The sequence below is a fragment of the Macaca mulatta genome, chromosome 3 (genome assembly GCF_049350105.2).
Source record: "Macaca mulatta isolate MMU2019108-1 chromosome 3, T2T-MMU8v2.0, whole genome shotgun sequence".
Classification (NCBI taxonomy): domain Eukaryota; kingdom Metazoa; phylum Chordata; class Mammalia; order Primates; family Cercopithecidae; genus Macaca; species Macaca mulatta.
The window spans coordinates 49,707,570-49,726,392 of record NC_133408.1 but is presented as its reverse complement, the minus strand read 5'-3'; the positions used below and the strand labels follow the sequence as shown (position 1 = coordinate 49,726,392).

Sequence of the window (18,823 nt, the reverse complement as noted above, 5' to 3'; positions counted from 1 at the left end):
TGTGGACTTGAGCAGCGGTGACTTCACAAGCAAATGGATGGTCAGGCTTGATGCAGGCAGATGACCTGTTTCAGGGGCCTCCGGTTGGCGGGGATGAATTCATTCTGGACCAAAGCTCCGGAGCCCAGGGTCTGCTGGGGAGGCAGTGCTGAGCCGGAGGGAAGTGTGCAAACCCATGAGCTCCCATGAGTCTCTGCTCTAGAAGCCTCAGCTCCTGGGCCTGCCTGTCAATCAAAGCAGGAACACTTTTTCCCGCATAACTCGAAACACCTTTCCACAGGCTTCTTGTCCACAGTAGAGAGTTTAATAAAAATATTCACTGATAGAAAGACCCCCCACCCCCATCGGCCCAAAACTGAATAAGTTAGCTGTGTCCCTGGTCCTTTGCGATGGTGTGAGGCTACAGCCTCCCCCAGATGGCTACGATGTTGGAGTCCGTCAGGGCGGTGAGGTAGGTGAAGGAAGCATTGGCCACCACCGTGTTCACCATGGTCTTGGTCACCGCCTGGCCAAGGGCCCAGGGCTGGGGCCACTTCAGGATCTGGTGGGGGGAGAGAGGAGGGCTGGGCTGGGCTGCTGCTGACCAAAGGCAGGGTCCCTGATGCCTTGCCAGCCCAAGCCTGGGCAGGATGAGCCGGGCGGTACCTGCGTGGGGGCCTGCGGGGCTGCCGGCAGCGGGGGTGGCTGCTTCAGGATGTTGCTGACATCGTAGAGCCACACATTACCCTCCTCATCCCCACAGAGCACGATCCCCTTATCTGTCAGGACAGAGGTGGAGCCTGAATCGGGGCAGAGCTCCCAGAGGCCCTGAGGGGACGGGGTGGGCAGGCAGGCAGGCGGGCTCACCAGGGCAGGCGCTGAGCGAGAAGTAGGCCAACTCGGTGGGTGACCACTGCAGCCGTGCCAGGACCACTACTGCCACCGTGGACTGGCTACCCCGGCCCCCCCACGTCTGCCTCCAGCTCCACAGGCAGATGGTACCCAGGCCGCTCCCCTTGGAGGCTGTGGGGGAGAAGGGAGAGCTGTGCAGAGTGGCCCCTCCCGGACACCTCCTCCCACTAGAGATCATCAGAAGCCCAGCCTGGGGACAAGTGGCCCATCTGTGTGCCCAGAGGCCAGGCTGTCCCGCGAGCTGGGCTCACTCACCCACGACGTCCTCATTCACAAATGCCAGCCCATCCACTCTCCGTCCAGATGCCTCGGAGCCCTCAGAGAAGACGAATTCCACTTCACACACCCTGTGGGGCAGCGGGAGATGCTGGTTGGCCATTCCTTGCAGATAGAGAGCTGCCTGCTCACCCGGGGAATCTGCAGGGCACCTGCTGGGGACCCTGCCCTGTGTGAAGGCGGCACAGAAGATGCCACCAAAGAGATACATTCTTGGCCCCAGGAAGGTTCAGTTTGCCCTGGAAGGGGGAGCCAGCACCTGAGTGTCCCAAGTCACAAGTAGTGACCCAGAGGCACGAGGGGGTGGCTCTTCCAGGACAGGACTAGGCCAGGTGGTCTGAACAGGCTCTGAAGCGAGCCGGTGCTTCTGGGACCGAGTGTGAGATGAGCAGGGGCCCTCCTGGCAGCCAAGTAGGGCAGGTATTTCCAGGCCATGGCCCAGGGGGCTGTTGGGGGTATCTGCTCTGACTCTAAAGACGGGAATGGCTGCTGAATGTTGCAGAGCTGAGAGCGTGTGGGAGTGTCTGCTTGGAGAAGTGTCCCGGCAGCTACCTGACTCGGAGACTGGCCTGGAGCCAGGAGGGTGGCCCAGCAGCTAACCATGGGCCAGGCCTGAGCCAGTTGGGCAGAGGGCATGAGAAGAAGCGTCTTAGACATGGGGACCAGGCACACGGGCAGGGAGGGAGGAGGCAGCCCAGGGGCTGCTGGTGAGAAAGATAAGCCCATAACTACCGCCGCTGCCACCAAGGGCCCTGCTGCTCCGTTCAGCACAGCGCTGCTGTGTGGAAGCTCCTCCTGGGCTCTTTGTTGTAGGTAGGCTAAAAATCCAAATCTTGGCCCAGGGCGGTGGCTTATGCCTGTAATCCCAGCACTTTGGGAGGCTGAGGCGGGTGGATCACCTGAGGTCAGGAGCTCGAGACCAGCCCGGCCAACATGGCGAAACCCCATCTCTATTAAAAAGACAAAAATTGGCCAGTGCAATGGCTCACGTCTGTAATCCTGGCACTTTGGGAGGCTGAGGCGGGTGGATCACCTTAGGTGGGTGGATCACCTGAGGTCAGGAGTTCAAGACCAGCCTGGCCAACATGACGAAACCCCATCTCTATTAAAATACAAAAATTAGCCGGGCGTGTTGGCTCACGCCTGTAATCCCAGCTACTCAGGTGGCTGAGGCAGAAGAATTGCTTGAACCCAGGCGGGTGGAGGTTGCAGTGAGCCAAGATTGTGTCATTGTACTCCAGCCTGGGCAACAAGAGCAGAACTCCGTCTCAAAAAAAAAAAAAAAAAAAAAAAAATCGTCAGGCCTGGTGGCGTGCACCTGTAATCCCAGCTACTTGGGAGGCTGAGGCAGGAGGATCGCTTGGACCCTGGCAGTGGAGGTTGCAGTGAGCCGAGATCAAACCACTGTACTCCAGCCTGGGTGACAAGAGGAAGACTCCATCTCAACTAAAAAGTAAATAAAAAATAGAAATGCAAAGCTTACTGTGGCTGACAAAGCCTGGCGTGCCCTGCCCAGGCACCCTTGCCACCTCGCTGTGGGCTGAGTCCACCCAGCTGTGGCCACATGGCCAAGCAGACCAGCCAGCTGACCTGCCACTGATCTTTGCATATACTGTTCCCTCCATGCGAGCACCTTCCCGCACTCTGCCTGCTGACTCCCTCGCCAGGCTCCCAGGGGGGAAAGCGTGAGCCCCAGAATATCCATCTGCTGCTGGTCACCTCAGCAGTCCCTTGAGGCCCTCACGCTAGTGTCCCCCTGCCCGTTACTCTTTTTCCCTCTCCTTCGTAGCTGGCATCACACTGTGGGATTTTGATGGGCCACCTTTGCTTAGCGTCTGTCTTCCCCAGTAGGTTGGTGGCCCCAAGAGGACAGGGACCCCTTGCCAAGCCCTGTCTCAGAGGCTTTCCAGGAGGGACAGATGAGCCACAAAGCCTCAACGTGGCATTTCCAAAGCCTGCCTGCCCAGACACGGCCTCCCCTGCCCTCCGCTAGCCACTGGCCCCGCTTTACAGATGAAAACATTGCGCTTGCACAGAGGACCGTCAGGCTGCTGCTGAGTGGCAGGAGTGGCTGGATCACGGGCACAGCATGGTGCGGAAGCCCCAGGTGAAGGGGAGGCCATCATGGCCCAGTCCCACAGCGGAACCCAGGGTGAGGGCAGGGTCACAGTCCTTTCCTCCCGAGCCTGGCAGGAAGGTAGGACAGGCCAGTTCCATGAAGAGGCCCCTGAAAACAACTCTTATGGTTGCCCGAGTGTGCCCAGGCTGTTCTGAGCCCATCTGGGCCAATAGTCACCCTGTGCAGAGACCTGGCTTCCAAGGCGCCCCCTGCCCAGCCTCACCTCCTCTTCTGGGGCTGGTCCAGCCGCACATCCCAGCAGCAGCAGCCACCCTCGCAGCCGGCCAGCAGGCGGGCGTCCGGGCAGGAGGCGACAGGGCAGAGGCGCAGAGGGATGGAGGTGGTGTCCAGTGTGAGCAGCTGGCTGCCGGTGGGTGAGAGGGAGCAGAGCGTCAGCCCTGGACCAAGGTGTCCCTGCCCCAGCAGCTGGCCACTCCCCAGCCTCGCCCGAAGCATCACCTGGCCTGGAATTCGTAGTCCTGGTTGGGCATCCCAATGTCCCAGAGGATGATCCGCTTGTCATAGGAGGCCGCTGAGGAGGGAGTGGGGCAGGGGAGAGGTGGCCCTGAGGTGGCCTTGCTCCCTCCTGCTGGCTGCATACGAGGCTGAGCCCGCGGTCACCGAGGCAGGGAGGGAGGGCCGAGGCTAGGAGACAGAACACTCCTGGGCCTACAATCCCTGTCTCCTCGCTGTAACCTGATGCGGTGGCTCCAGCAGCCATCTCCTGTAGCTCATCCATCTCCCTTGCCAGGGGGCACCACACCTGGGGGCAGGAGCATCCCCCCAGGTCACTGACAGGGGACAGAGTGGCCCAAACTTGGGAAACTCCAAGGCCACAGAGCAGGCTGTGGATAAAGCCAGGGTTGAAGTGCCATGGCTTCCTGCCAAAGCTAGAGTGGGAGCAGTGCAGCCTGGGGCCCGGCAGGCGCCTGAGCTCCCAGCCATCCCAGGGAGGAGAGCGCGGAGGCCACTGGGGCAGCAGGACAGGGGTGCTTGGGGGTCCCAGGGGTGAAGGGGAGGGGCTTACTGAAGAGGTGGGTCTCATGGGCAGGGCTGAAGCACAGGGTGGCGATGGCCTTCTTGTGGGCCCGAATGACCCCGCAGCAGAAGCCGGCACGCACGTGCAGTAGCCGGACCAGGCCCCGCAGGCCTGCGGCTGCCAGCACACTCCAGCGCTTCTTGTGGCCGGCCTGTGTGACCACCATCAGGGCGGTCCAGGCCACAGAAAAGAACTCCTGGGCGGGGGTTAGAGGAAACAGTCACTGGGGCAGAGCTATTGGTGTGAACACACGGGCAGGTCCGGGCCTGGGGGAGGGAGCCCCAGCATGAAAGAAAAAGGCCACTGGGCAGGGGGCCAAGCCTGCACCCATCCCCATGCTGCTATGCAGGAGTCAGTTGGGCACCCCTGCCCTGCACTCACCTCGCCGGGCGCCTTGTACTTGTGGAGCACGATGCCTGTCTGGCAGTCAATCACACACACGGCCTCCCCGCCGCACGTGGCCACGGTCTGGGATGTGGCCCCTGAGTGCCCGGTTTTGAGAGGTCAGATGAGCAGAGACACTTCCCATCCAAGTCCTCCCTGCAGCCTCCTCCTCCCAGACTTGATGGTGCCTTTTAAGCTCTGTCTCCTGATCCCCCACCCATCCAGGCGGCCCCATTTCCAGCAGCCCTTGCCCCGCCTGCCCGCCACCATGTACCCTCCTCCCAGGCTGGCTCGAAGGCACAGGCCCACAGCTGGGTCTCGAGGTCCTGAGGGCTGTTGTTCTTGCTGTGGCACTGCAGGAAGTGCAGGGGCTCCAGCTTCAGGGCAGGCTGTGTGGGGAGAGGAAGGTCACGGCTGCCCAGCCCCAACTCATCTGCCACCTGCTCCTTGCCACCTCAGCTCACCTGGCTGCCATCGGAGCCTGCCACAGGGCCGCCCTCCACCTGGGCCGACGGGGAGGCACACGCCCGCTTGCTGGGAGAGAGGTTGAGTGGGACATCGTCTGGCCGTTTCAAGGCCGCCAGTCTGGCCTGTGGAGGGGGCCTTGTGACCATGGGCCCATCTGCCAGGGGCTTCCTTCCTGCCCATCACAGGCTGGACCCCACCTCACTGTGGGTGTAGGAGGCCCAGGCTGGCCCAGGGTCGTCTAGGGAGCGAGTCAGGGCCTGGGGTGCTTCCTGGGCCCATGCCCAGGTCACCTTGGTCTCCTGCAGCTTCTCCAGGCAGGAGGGGCTGGGCCAGCCTCAGAGCCCTAGGAGCTGCACTCACCCTGGGCTTGTGGGCAGCTCCAGCTTCTGGGGGCTTCTCTGGGCTGTCAGCCTCGTGCACCTGGGTCCTACTGGAGGCCACCAGCTCCTCAGAGATCATCCGCACCTGGGTGGGGCCAGGCCATCAGGAAGCTGGGCACAGTCCCAGGCGCCCCCAGCCCTGCCAATGCATAGTCAGGGGGAGCCTGTGCTTCCAGAGTTGGGGAAGGGCCTCTCCAGTCAACAGGGCTGCCCACCCTGACTCACCCCACTCCCACAGCCCCTTAGCCCTTCACACCCAGGGACCTCCAGGCAAGGGATACGAGAGCCAGTGACTCCCTGCACATCGGGACAGGGACGTACCCGCCACTGGGTGAACTCGCTGAGGGACTCAGGCCCGTAGCGGACATCCCTGACAGCTGACTTCACAAAGTCTGCCTGGGCCTTCTCAGCCTCCTCTTCAGGGCCCAGTGTGGCCATGAACTTCTCCCAGTGAGCTGTGACCTGGTGCAAGAGGGAGCAGATCCAGGCCCGGCCCACCCCAGCTCCTCCGGACCCAGCCCTCCATCCTGCCACCTGCTGGAAGCCTCCTGGAATCACAGCCTCATAAACCACACACACAGACACACACACACACACCCCACCCCCACCCCACCCCGAAACAGCCCAGGGACCTGTAGTCCCAGCCACTGGGAGGCTGAGGAAGAAGCATCGCTTGAGGCCAGGAGTTGGAGCCTGGGGTATATAGCAAGATCCCATCTCTACAAAAAATTTTAAAATGATCCAGACATGTGCCTAAAGCCCCAGCTATTGAGGAGGCTAAGGCAGGAAGATTGCTTGAGCCCAGGAGTTGGATGCTGCAGTGAGCTATGATCACACCACTGCACTTCAACATGGGCAGCAGAGTGAGACCCTGTCTCTAAAAAAAAAAAAAAAAAAAAAAAAGGAAAGTAAAAACCCAGAAAGCGCTACTTATAAGAGTCAGGCCGGGTGCGGGGACTCACACCGGTAATCCCAGCACTTTGGGAGGCCAAGGCGGGCAGATCACCTAAGGTCAGGAGTTTGAGACCAGCCTGGCCAACATGGTGAAACCCTGTCTCTACTAAAAATACAAAAAATTAGCTGGACGTGGTGGCAGGTGTTTGTAATCCTAGTTACTTGGGAGGCTGAGGCAGGAAAATCACTTGAACCTGGGAGGCAGAGGTTGCAGTGAACCAAGATCGCACCACTGCACTCCAGTCTGGGTGATGCAGTGAGACTCCATCTCCAAAAAAAAAAAGCACATCAGGCTAGGGGCTGTTAGGGCAAAGAGCCCCTATCAGTCACCCTCCTCGCATCCTCCTGATGTCCAATTCCATCACTTTCCTGATGCCGCCTATAGCTCCCAAGCACACAATAATCCTCTCATCCCCTTACCCTGCTGGTCAGCTCCCGATTCAGGTTCTCCACCTGAGAGTAAGTTGAGGACGCATCCTTGCCATTGACCTTTCGGAGTGTGGGCAGGAGAAAGGAGACTTTCAGGTTGTCATTGACCTGGGGAAGAGGGGGTGAACGGCAGTGGCTCAGGAGATGCTGAGCCTGAGCCCAACAGAGTCCTGGCCCCCAGTATGAGGCTGGTGGGAGGCCCCCACTTACCGTCAGGAAGGGGTTCCCCTCCAGGCTGAGTTCCTCGAGCTTGGGGAACTGGCACAAGGCAGTGACATCCCCCAGCTGGTTGTTGGCGCAGCGGAGGACACGCAGGTGGGACAGGCCCAGGTTGTCCGGCAGCGTCTCCAGCTGGTTGTTAGATAGGTCCAGCTCCTGCAGCTGCGTCAGGCGGCACAGGAGCTTGGGGTCCAAGTGCTCGGAGAGCAGCTCCAACCCTGACAGGCTGGAGTTGGGGGCAGAAGGCTTAGGGGGAGGGCAGGCTTTGCACCCCACACCAATCTGCCCCAGCTATCTCAGAAGGCTTTTTCACCTGACATTTCTCGCACAAGTGCAGCCGCCCCGCCCCACCCCCTCGTTACTTTATTTTTAGAGACGGGGCGTCACTCAGTCGCCTAGGCGCGATCACAGCTCACTGCTGCCTCCATCTCCTGGGCTGAGGGATCCTCCCGCCTCAGCCTCTCGAGTAGGTGGGACTAGAAGCGCGCGCCACTACTCCCGACTCCCCACCACTTAAAAAAAAAAAAACAAAAAAAAACTGCAACTACTTTAGGACTGAGGGGCATCCTAGCCCCCTCTAGGATGCTCTTCCTGATCCTTCGGGGGCTCCTCTGTGCTTCCCAGGCCCTCTAATGGTAGCTGCAGGCTGTGCCCCTAACTCTCCCGGCTCCCTTCAGGGGATGAGGCCCCTCGGGGCTCGCGGCGAACGGGTAGGGCCACGATCTCCCAACAAGAAGACATTTGGAGCGACTCTGCCGAACCCAGAGGGCGATAACGGGGACAGGCAGGCCGTTGGGGAGGGTCCCCGCTCTTCCCTCCGACCCCCGGCCCCGCGGACACAGCCTCGCCCCCTGCCCGGCTCTTACTCCAGGCTCCGGATCTTCCCCAGCCGGTCGCTCTTGGGGCGCCCGCGCTGCATCAGCAGCCGCGCCGAGAGGGGGCCCATGGCGAGGAGGCGCGGCCCGCGCCGACCCAGTCGGCGGCCCCGGCGTCTGGCGTCCCCCTGCGTCTCCTGGAGCCCGGTACTGGCGTCCGCGATAACGGAGCCCAGGAGGTGGCGCCGCGCGAGCCCGTGGGCGTTAACGACCGGAAGGAAGCGGAACCTAGGCCTCGTGCCCCCGCCTCGCGCGGACTACAACTCCCAGCGGCCACCCACGGCCGCGCCTGCGCACTGGCCACCCGGACGGCGCGATGGCGGCTGCCGCCGCCGAGACCCCCGAGGTCCTTCGGGAATGTGGTTGTAAGGGCATCCGGACCTGTCTGATCTGCGAGCGGCAGCGTGGCGGCGACCCGCCCTGGGAACTGCCCCCAGCGGTAAGGGGTAGGGGCCTCGTCCACAGACGTCGCTCTGCATCTGGGGAAACTGAGGCCCAGCTTGGCCATGATACGGGCCAGGATCAAAGCCTGTGAGGGACCCTTGCGGTAGGAGCGATGCGGGCTGAGGAGATGAGGGCTTTAAGGAGCGGGCTTGGGAGTGGGGAAGGGGCTGGAATGTGGGTGGGTGCGATCACAGGTAACCTCGGGAACTCTGGGGGGATCTGCCTGCAAACCTCGACGTAGCCTCTCGGGTCTGGCGCTGGGAGCTTCACAGGCCCGCGAGGAGATGACACGGAAAGGGTCGATCGAGGGTGCTGAATACCAGTCCAGCGGTGCCTGAAGGCCGTGGACTGCAATGGACAAGGAGACAGTGAATTCCAGTTAACTAATGAAGAGGAACTCAAGGATCGCTGCAACCCAGGAGTTGGAGGCTGCAGTGAGCTATGATTGAGCCACCTCACTTCAGCCTGGGCGACAGAGCGAGACCCTGCCTCACGAAAAGAAAATAAATAAAAAAAGAAAAAGAACTCAGAGCCTTTGGGCTGGCATGGAAGGATTGTGGTTGGTTGCAAGGGCATTCCAGCCCAGAAAACTGCGTGGGGTAGGAAGGTGGAGTGGTGATGGCTCAGGTGAGAGAGATGAGGCCGGAGAGGTTGGTGGGGGCAGCGGGGGGCGGGTGGTGTCTGACCACAGATGGTTCCCTGCGCATCAACTGAGCAGGCTGGACTTGTCCCAAAGGCCATGGAAAGCTCTTGAAGGGTTTTAAAGGAGTGAAGTCAAATGTGCATTTTAGAAAGATCCTGGGAAGGGAAGGGGCAGATATGAAGTTGTGGAGGCTGGGAAGCCAGTGAAGAAACTGCCCCATCATCCATAGTAGAAGTGCCCAAGGTCCTGTGGAATCCGTATGGCATGCCTCATGAATTAAACATAGAATTACCCATGATCCGCAGTCCTGCTTCTGGGTATATATCCAAAGGAACTAAAAGCAGGGTCTGGAAGAGATATTTGCATACCAATGTTCATAGCAGCATTATTCACGACAGCCCAAAGATGGAAGCAAACCAAGTATCTATCAAGAAATGAGTTGGGCCGGGTGTCGTGGCTCTTGCCTGTTTTCCCAGCACTTTGGGAGGCTGAGGTGGGCAGATCACCTGAGGTCAGGAGTTTAAGACCTGCCTGGCTAACATGGCGAAACCCTGCCTCTACTAAAATTACAAAAACTTGCCGGGCTTAGTGAGGCACATCTGTAATCCCAGCTACACAGGAGGCTGAGGCAGGAGAATCACTTGAACCCAGGAGGCAGAGGTTGCAGTGAGCCGAGATCGCATCACTGCACTCCAGCTCGGGTGACAGGGCAAGACTCCTTAAAAAAAAAAAAAAAAAAGAGAGAGAGATGAACTGATGCAGAAAACGTGGTGTATACACACAGTGGAATACTATTCAGCCTTAAAAAGGAAGGACAGGCCAGGCACAGTGGCTCACGCCTCTAATTCCAGCACTTTGGGAGACCAAGGCAGGTGGATCGCCTGAGCCCAGGAATTTGAGACCAGCATGGGCAACATGGTGAAACCCCACCTCTACACAGAATTAGCCATGCATGGTGATACGCACCTGTGGTCCCAGCTACCCAGGAGGCTGAGATGGGAGGGTTGCTTGAGTCTGGGAGGTCAAGGCTGCAGTGAGCTATGATCATGCCACTGCTGCACTCTGGCAACATAGCGAGACCCTGTCTCAAAAAAAAAAAGGACATTTTGACATATGTTACAGCATGGATGAACCTTGAGGACATGAGGCTAAGTTAAGGAAGCAGTCACAGAAGACAAATACTGCAGGATTCCTGTTGTGTGAGCTATGTAGGGTAGTCACAAGGACAGAAAGTAGAAGGGTTGTTGCCAGGGGCTCAGGAAGCGGAGATGGGGATCTGTTGTTTAATGGGGAAAGAGTTTCAGTTTTGCAAAATGAAAAAGTTCTGAATGGTGGTAACGGCTGTGCAATAATATGAATGAACTTTAGAGTTTTAATTTGTGGAAGGGGCCAGGTGCGGTGGCTCATGCCTAGAATCCCAGCCCTTTGGGAGGCTGAGGCAGGAGGATCGCCTGAGTCCAGGAGTTTGAGACCAGCTTGGACAACATAGCAAGACCTTGCCTCTACAAAAAATTTAAAAATTAGCTAGGTGCGGTGGCGTGTGCTTGTAGTCCCAGTTACGTGGAAGGCTGAGGTGGGGGAATTGCCTGAGCCCAGGAGGTCAAGGCTGCAGCGAGCTGTGAGCGCCACTACACTCCAGCCTGAGTGGCAGAGTAAGACCCTGCCTCAAACACAAAAGAAAAGAAAAGAAAAGAAAAGAAATTGCGGAAAGTCTGACCCGCGCCAGTGGCCATGTGAAGGTAACACCTTCCCAACACGATGGATGTGGAACAAGGAAAATGAGGTGTCCAGGATCTCAGGGCACTGGGGCAGTTCCTCACTGACTTTCCAGCCTCCACCCCTTCATAGCTGCCCCTCCCCCTCTCCAGATCGTTCTAAAATTCACATTTGACCTCGTCACTCCTTTAAAACCCTTCAAGAGCGCTCCATGGCCTTTGGGACAAGTCCAGCCTGCTCAGTCGACACACGGGGGACTCCCAATTTTAATGTTTCCCATGGGAGGGCCCCAGGAGCGGGAGGAGATAGTGCCGATCTCAGGAGGTGTCTGAGCTGGAAGTAAAGCATTAGAAGGGGCTGAGGTCCCTGGAGGGAAGAACAGAGAAAGACAGCGGCCCACAGTGAGTGGCAGCCCAGGGTGTGAGGAGCCTGGAGATGGGAGAGGAAGAGGAGATGGGCCACAGAGCCCAGGGCTGAGGTCTGGTGGCCTCCGAGGTCCTCACTGGGTGACTCTGGCCAGAACCTCCGCATGTCTACACCTCCTGCCCATGATAGTTATGGTACCTTCCTCTTGGGGCTGTCCTAGGGATGAAACTAGATAATCCATGTAAAATGTTTAGTGCCATGGATGCAAATATTTCATTGGCGAAACTCTTTTTTAAAAATTTATTATTGGCCGGGCTCGGTGGTTTAGGCCTGTAATTGCAGCACTTTGGGAGGCCGAGGCGGGAGAATCACAAGGTCAGGAGTTCAAGATCATCCTGGTCAACATGGTGAAACCCTGTCTTTACTAAAATACAAGAAAAAATTAGCTGGGCGTGGTGGCACGTGCCTGTACTCCCAGCTACTTGGGAGGCTCAGGCAGGAGAGTCGCTTGAACCCAGGAGGCAGAGGTTGCAGTGAGCCAAGATCGTGCCACTGCACTCCAGTCTTGGTGACAGAGCGAGATTCCATCTCAAAAAAGAAAATAAAAAAATGTTTTTTTATTATTTTCAAGATGGGGTTGCCCAGGCTGGTGTCCGCTAGCGTGATCTCGGCTCACTACAACCTCCATCTTCCGGCTCAAGCGATTCTCCTGCCTCAGCCTCTCGAGTAGCTGGAACTATAGGAGCGCCACCACACCCAGCTACTTTTTTTTATTTCAGTAGAGACAGGGCTTTGTCATGTTGGCCAGGCTGGTCTCGAACTCCTGTACTCAAGTAATTCATCCGCATCAGCCTCCAAAAGAACTGAGATGACAGGTGTGAGCTACCACACCTGGCCAGAATTTATTATTTCTTTATTGAGATGTGATCTCTCTGTGTTGCTAAGGCGAGTCTCAAACTCCTGGGCTCAAGTGATTCTCCCGCCTTGGCCTCCCAAAAGGCTGGGATTACAGGTGTGAGCCACCACGTCTGGCCATTAACTAACTATTTTTAATGAAGACAGGTGGACAGGAAGGGGTAGCCGAAGCCAAGGGAGAGATTTAAGAAGTAGTCACTGGCAGCGTGACTTGGGGTCAGGGTCGAGGATGGCTGCACAGAAGGCAGAAAAGAGACAGTTGAGAGAGGTGGAGGCCCCGGGAGAGTTGGGGGATGGGAGGCTGCAGGTACAGGAATGGTGGTGACAGGAGAGGAGGAGGAGGAGCCGTGGCTTGGGAGGAGACAAGGCCAGGAGTAGTTTCTAGACTTTTTTTTTTTTTTTGAGACAGGCTGTGTCACCCAGGCTGGAGTGCAGTGGTGCAACCTCAGCTCACTGCAATCTCCGCCTCCTGGGTTCAAGGGATTCTCCTGCCTCAGCCTCCCGAGTAGCTGGGATTACAGGCATGCATCACGACGCCCAGCTAACTTTTGTATTTTTAGTAGAGATGGGGTTTCGCCATGTTGGCCAGGCTGATCTCGAACTCCTGACCCCAGGTGATCTGTCCACCTTGGCCTCCCAAAGTGCTGGGATTGCAGGTGTGAGCCACCGCACCCGTCTTGGTTTCCAGACTTTCCTTAGCATGGGGGAGCCCTGAGAGTACCGCCAGGCCTCAGGGATGGTGGCAGAGCAGAGAGGGACATGGGGTGGGAGTTGAGTGACAGCCCAGGGTATAAGGATTGAGGGGTGATGCTGGGTTTGGAAAAGTGCCCTGAGGACAAGAGTGAAGAGGAGGGAGGCTGGGGCGCTGAGGAGCTCAGCTGAATGCTCAGCTCAGTAGGGAAGGAGGCTGCCCTCCTGGGTGACCCTCAGGCTGGTGATAGGCACGGGCAGCCCCTGGGATACAGGGGTGGCGTCAGCAAAGACCTAAAGAGATGAGGGTCCACAGATTCAAGATAGGCAGTTTGGGTCTTCCTGGAAGCAGCCATGGAGATGGGAGTGCAGGAGGTGCTGTCCAGCCTCGGGCTGGTTCCCTAACTTTGCTGAGCCTCCTTTGTAAAATGGAGAAGGAAAAACGCGTTGTACAAACCCTTCTCTTTTACAGGGGAGGAAAGTGAGAAAGGAAACCAGTCAAATTCATGTTAACTCCAGAGGGCTGCAGGCCGTCCCCCGGTCAGCCTGGGGCAGAGGCTCTGCCTGCACCTCCCCCTAGTCTCCAACTGCCTTCTACGGTGGCCTGAGAGGAGGAATGAGCCATCAGAGGGTCTCCTGAGGGCACACAAGTGCCGGAGCTGCCATGGCTCCAGGACGCGTCTTTCCCTTTTTTTTTTTTTTTTTTTTTTTTGAGACAGGGTCTTGCTTTGTTGTCCAGGCTGGAGTGCAGTAGCACAACCATGGCTCGCTGCAGCCTCAACCTCTTGGGCTCAAATGATCCTCCTGCTCAACCTCCTGAGTAGCTCTGCCACACCTGGCTAACTTTTATTTAAACTTTTTTTTTTTTTTTTTTGAGTCTCACTCTGTCGCCCAGGCTGGAGTGCAGTGGTGCCATCTTGGCTCTCTGCAACCTCTGCCTTCCAGGTTTAAGCAATTCTCCAGCCTCAGCCTCCTGAGTAGCTGGGATCACAGGCACCTGCCACCACGCCTGGCTAATTTTTGTATTTTTAGTAGAGATCGGGTTTCACCATGTTGGCCAGGCTGGTCTTGAACTCCTGACCTCAGGTGATCCACCCACCTCGGCCTCCCAAAGTGCTGGGATTACAGGTGTGAGCCACCGCGTCCGGCCTATTTTAACTTTTCGTAGGGACGGGGTCTCGCTCTGTTGCCCAGCCTGTGGACCTGTGTTTCTTTTGCAGAAAACATACCGTTTCATTTACTGCTCCGACACCGGCTGGGCCGTGGGTGCAGAGGAATCTGACTTTGAGGGCTGGGCCTTCCCCTTCCCAGGAGTGATGCTGATCGAGGACTTTGTGACCCAGGAGGAAGAAGCCGAGTTGGTGCGGCTCATGGACCGTGACCCCTGGAAGCTCTCCCAGTCTGGACGGAGGAAGCAGGTAGGCCGGCCCTGAGCCCATGGGGAGGGCTGGGCTGCGCTGAGGGGGCAGCCCTACTGCTGGGGACCCTCCCCTTCCTCTGCAGCCATACCCCACAAACCTCCAGGGTTAGTAGTGGGCGACTTCCCCAGACCCTGGGGCCGTCTGCAGCCTGTGTGCTGCAGGATGTGTGTCTGATGGGCAGAGGTGCACCCGGGTACCCCTCTCCCCGTGATATGTGCTGCTGGGCTCTCTGCCCCTCTCTGCACCAATGGTGGTGGCGAGGGCACCCCATTCTCCCAAGCTGCAGGCGCCCCCACCTCCCATTGTCACCATCAGTGTCCTGTCTCCTCACACGCTTCCCCTTCCCCGGGCCCGCTGTTCCCTCCAACTCACCCCTTCCCTACCTGTGTCCAAACTCTACTGGAGGCTGGAGTGACCCCGCCTTCTCACGTCCCCTCACCCCCTCACCCCCATTCCTCCCTCCCCAGCCTCCATGTATGGCCACTGGGACAGTCAACATCCCTGGGTGCCCCCTCAGCCTTCATTGTAGCTTTTTTTTTTTTTGGGGACAGAGTCTCGCTCTGCCACCCAGGCTGGAGTACAGTAGCATGACCTGAGCTCATTGCAACCTCTGCCTCCCAGGTTCAAGCCATTCTTCTGGCTCAGCCTCCCAAGTAGCTGGGACTACAGGTGCCCATCACCACGCCCGGCTAATTCTTGTATTGTTAGTGGAGACGGTGTTTCACCATGTTGACCAGGCTGGTCTCGAACTCCTGACCTCAAGTGATCCGCCCGCCTTGGCCTCCCAAAGTGCTGGGATTACAGGCGTGAGTCACCGCGCCCGGCCCCATTCTTTTGTGACATCCTGTTGGATGTTTGTACATTTCATTTCCTCATTCATCTGTCAATGGACATTGGTGTTGTCACTTTTTGGCTGTTGTGAACATTTGTGTACAGCTTACTCGTGGTTGGTTTTTTTTTTTTTTTTTTTTTTTTTTTTTGAGACAGGGTCTTGCTCTGTTGCCCAGACTGGAGTGCAGTGGTGTGATCTTGGCTCACCGCAGCCTTGACCTCCCAGGCACTAGTGATCCTCCTACCTCAGCCTCCTGAGTAGCTGAAACTAAGGCATATGCCACCAAGCCCAGCTAATTATTATTATTATTATTTTGAGACAGGGTGTCTCATTCTGTCTCCCAAGCTGGAGTACAGTGGCTCAGTCTCCACTCACCACAGCCTCAACCTCCTGAGCTCCAACAGTCCTCTCACCTCAGCCTCCTAAGTAGCTGGGACTAAGGCCTGTGCCACTACATCTGTCTAATTTTTGTTTTTTTTACTAGAGATGGAGTTTTGCTATGTTGCCCAGGCTGGTCTCGAACTCCTGGGCTCAAACGATCCACCCGCCTGGGCCTCCCAAAGTGTTGGGATGATAGGCGGGAGCCACCATACCCAGCCTAATTTTTAAATTTCTTGTAGAGAGGACTGGTCTCGAACTCCTGGCCTCAAGAGCTCCTTCCGCCTCAGCCTTCCAAAGCGCTGGGATTACAGGCATGCACCACCACGCCCGGCCATTTGCTGTCACTTCTGTCTCCTTGAGTCTGCCTCCTCCTGCTTCACCTCCATGAAGCCAGGAGGCTTTTGCTTGCCTTGGTCACTGTGATTGAATTCTTCCGACCTAGTCTGTGGTAGACATCTTCATAAAGTCAGACACCTCATGTTCTTTTTGTCTTCATCCGTCAGGACTATGGCCCCAAAGTCAACTTTCGGAAACAGAAGCTAAAGACCGAGGGCTTCTGCGGCCTCCCCAGCTTCAGCCGGGAGGTGGTGCGGAGGATGAGCCTCTACCCGGGGCTGGAGGGCTTCCGGCCCGTCGAGCAGTGCAACCTGGACTACTGCCCCGAGCGCGGCTCTGCCATCGACCCCCACCTGGACGACGCCTGGCTGTGGGGGGAGCGGCTGGTCAGCCTCAACCTCCTGTCCCCCACCGTGCTGTCCATGTGTCGGGAGGCACCCGGGAGCCTGCTCCTCTGCTCGGCCCCGTCGGCTGCCCCGGAGGCCTTGGTGGACAGCGTGATAGCACCCAGCCGGTCGGTGCTATGCCAGGAGGTGGAGGTGGCCATCCCCTTACCCGCCCGCTCCCTGCTGGTCCTCACGGGGGCCGCAAGGCACCAGTGGAAGCACGCCATCCACCGCAGACACATCGAGGCCCGCCGCGTCTGCGTCACTTTCCGGGAGCTGTCAGCCGAGTTCGGCCCCGGAGGGGGGCAGCAAGAGCTGGGACAGGAACTGCTGCGAATTGCCTTCTCCTTCCAGGGAAGACCCGTATGAGCCGCCTCCCTGGCTCCAGACTTGACTGATCCTGGGATTGAAACGGGAAGCACAGGACAGGGCCTCCCGCAACTCACGGGGTTTCAAGAGAAGATGGGTGACATGCTGTGAGCGGCGTGAGCCGCACCCGGGAGCGGGTTTTGATGGGAACGCACCTCGGGGCAGCCCCCTTCCACCTGGACCGTGGCCATGCTTGTTTTGGTTATTTAATTTGTCACAGTCTTGGGGACGTGGGATCATTTGAGCTTAAAAAATATTGGGGGCCGGGCACGGTGGCTCATGCCTGTAATCCTAACACTTTGGGAGGCTGAGGTGGGTGGATCGCTTGAGGTCAGGAGTTCGAGACCAGCCTGGCCAACATGGTGAAAACCGGTCTCTACAAAAAATACAAAAATTAGCCAGGTGTGGTGACTCGCACCTGTAGTCCCAGCTACTTGGGAGGCTAAGGTGGGAGAATCGCTTGAACCCGGGAGGTGGAGGTTGCAGTGAGCCAAGATTGCGCCACTGCACTCCAGCCTGGGCGACAGAGCAAGAGTGTTTCAAAAAAAAGAAGGGAACGTTTTAAATGATTTTCACCTTTATTATGCATCTATTTTCATGGGGTTTCCTGATATCTCACCGTCCAGCCCCTTCATTTGGGGAATGTGTTGGATTAGAGAACAGAGTTGGTTGAAGATTTGAAGTTTAAAGAGCTGGTAATAGCTTCAGAGTCAGGCTCAGCCTGACTCATGCTTGATACCCCCACGCCCCGGGGGACTGAGGATGTGAGGAGGGCAGGGAAATCTGAGAGCCTCCTCCCAGCCCCATAATGCTGTTAACATGTGGGAAAAATTAAAGCTCCTGGCCAGGTACAGTGGCTCACACCTGTAATCCAAGTACTTTGAGGGGCTGAGGTGGGAGGATCGCCTGAGGCCAGCCTGGGCAACATAGTGAGACCCCATTTCTACAAAAAGTACAAACATTAGCTGGGTGTCTGGGCGTGGTGACGCACACCTGTAAGAGAGGCTGAGGCAGGAGGATGACTACCACGAGGTCAAGGCTGCAGTGAGCTCATGATCATACCACTGCACTTACTCGGCAACAGAGCAAGACCCTGTCCCTCAAATAAATAAAAGGGAAAAAAAAGCTCCTCACCTCCCACGACACCAGGCGGCTATTCCCTTGTGATGGGGCTGTGTGGGGGGCGGGGGGCTTACCTGGATGGGGGAGCTGCTCTGCTGTCCCTGTGGCCGGGCGAGAGGCAGGCTGTGGAGGCTGAGGGGTGGCCTGGACCCATGTGGCCAGCCCTCTCTCCCACCACTATGGGACAAAATGTTCAGTTCCCCACCACTTACTGGAAACTAAATCCAGGGGAATAGGAAAGGTTCGGGGCCAGCACCGCTCTTTACAGTCACCCCCAGAACCCTCTGGGAGCTGTCAGGTGGCGGAGCCATGCACTGTCTATAAAGCAGCGTCCCAGCCACTGAGCCCCCAGGAGGGCTGAAGAGCCCCGCACAGACCCAGGGGAGAGGCTGCTGGGTTTCTAGTGGCTGTGAGAGCCCAGCGGCCAGGTGGGTGGATATGGCTCCCAGGCCACCTTGACTTTGGCTCCCTGGTCGGCTCACTTGGAGCAAGAGCATGGAGCCCGGCTTCCTCCCAGTGTCATGGCCGCAACGGGCCTCTCACTGCGTATCCAGATGTGAGTGGGGTCAGAGTTCTAGCTGATCATCCCTGCACTGGAGCAGATAAGCCAGCCCGGGGACCAGTGCAGGGTCTCTGCCCCTGGCAGGCTGGGCTGGCCGCTGCACGATGCTCCAGCAATGGGGAGGGACATCTGGAGAACGATGCACATAGAGACTTGAAGGGGAGAGGCCTGGTGAGGCTTGGGGATGCTGTAGAGCAGGAAACCTCCCTCCCCGGGCCCCCTCCGTGCTCGCCCTTCCAGCAGAGCACACTTTAGGAAACTCCATTACCTGGTAAATTGGTGACATCCGAGTTGGGTCTGTCCTTGAAGCTGCAACACACAGATCCACAGCGACACCTTACCCAATGAGGATGGGGCTGGAGAAGGCCATGCTGGGAGGCTTCTGCCATAGCCTGGCCCCCGTACACTACCCCATAGCCTTGTATATTTCCTTTTTCTTTTTTTTTTTGGGGGGGGTGGGGGTGCGGAGGCAGGGTCTTGCTCTGTTGCCCAGGCTGGAGTGCAGTGGCGCAATCATGGCTCACTGCAGCCTCGACCTCCTGGGCTCAAGTGATCCTCCCCCTCTGCCTCTCCAGTAGCTGGAACTACAGGCGTGTGCCACCATCC

General features: G+C 57.8%; 2 protein-coding genes and 1 long non-coding RNA gene across 6 annotated transcripts; 1 reads left to right on the top strand and 2 right to left on the bottom strand.

Moving 5' to 3' along the window:
* Positions 1-285: 285 nt before the first annotated feature.
* Positions 286-8,243, bottom strand: LRWD1 (leucine rich repeats and WD repeat domain containing 1). Of its 3 annotated transcripts, XM_077995184.1 has the most exons (16): positions 8,026-8,243; positions 7,522-7,671; positions 7,151-7,385; positions 6,932-7,048; positions 5,879-6,019; positions 5,538-5,642; positions 5,174-5,299; positions 4,984-5,098; positions 4,707-4,807; positions 4,314-4,521; positions 3,746-3,818; positions 3,510-3,650; positions 1,147-1,238; positions 847-1,002; positions 646-758; positions 286-541 (listed from the first exon to the last, which is right to left on the bottom strand). In XM_077995184.1, the coding sequence occupies exons 5-16, from the start codon at positions 5,993-5,995 to the stop codon at positions 401-403; spliced, it is 1,488 nt and encodes a 495-aa protein (XP_077851310.1). In that variant the 5' UTR covers positions 5,996-6,019; positions 6,932-7,048; positions 7,151-7,385; positions 7,522-7,671; positions 8,026-8,243; the 3' UTR covers positions 286-400.
* Positions 8,244-8,316: 73 nt separating this feature from the next.
* On the top strand, positions 8,317-17,394 carry ALKBH4 (alkB homolog 4, lysine demethylase). Of its 2 annotated transcripts, none has more exon segments than NM_001194429.3 (3): positions 8,317-8,473; positions 14,029-14,226; positions 15,946-17,073. In NM_001194429.3, coding segments are annotated over 3 exon segments (909 nt in total). In that variant the 5' UTR covers positions 8,317-8,350; the 3' UTR covers positions 16,534-17,073.
* LOC144339750 (uncharacterized) lies at positions 9,165-17,472 on the bottom strand. The gene is made up of 7 exons (XR_013415125.1): positions 17,398-17,472; positions 16,334-16,564; positions 14,038-14,209; positions 10,088-10,202; positions 9,702-9,839; positions 9,414-9,468; positions 9,165-9,276 (listed from the first exon to the last, which is right to left on the bottom strand). It is a non-coding gene; the product is annotated as an uncharacterized LOC144339750 (long non-coding RNA).
* Positions 17,473-18,823: the final 1,351 nt, after the last annotated feature.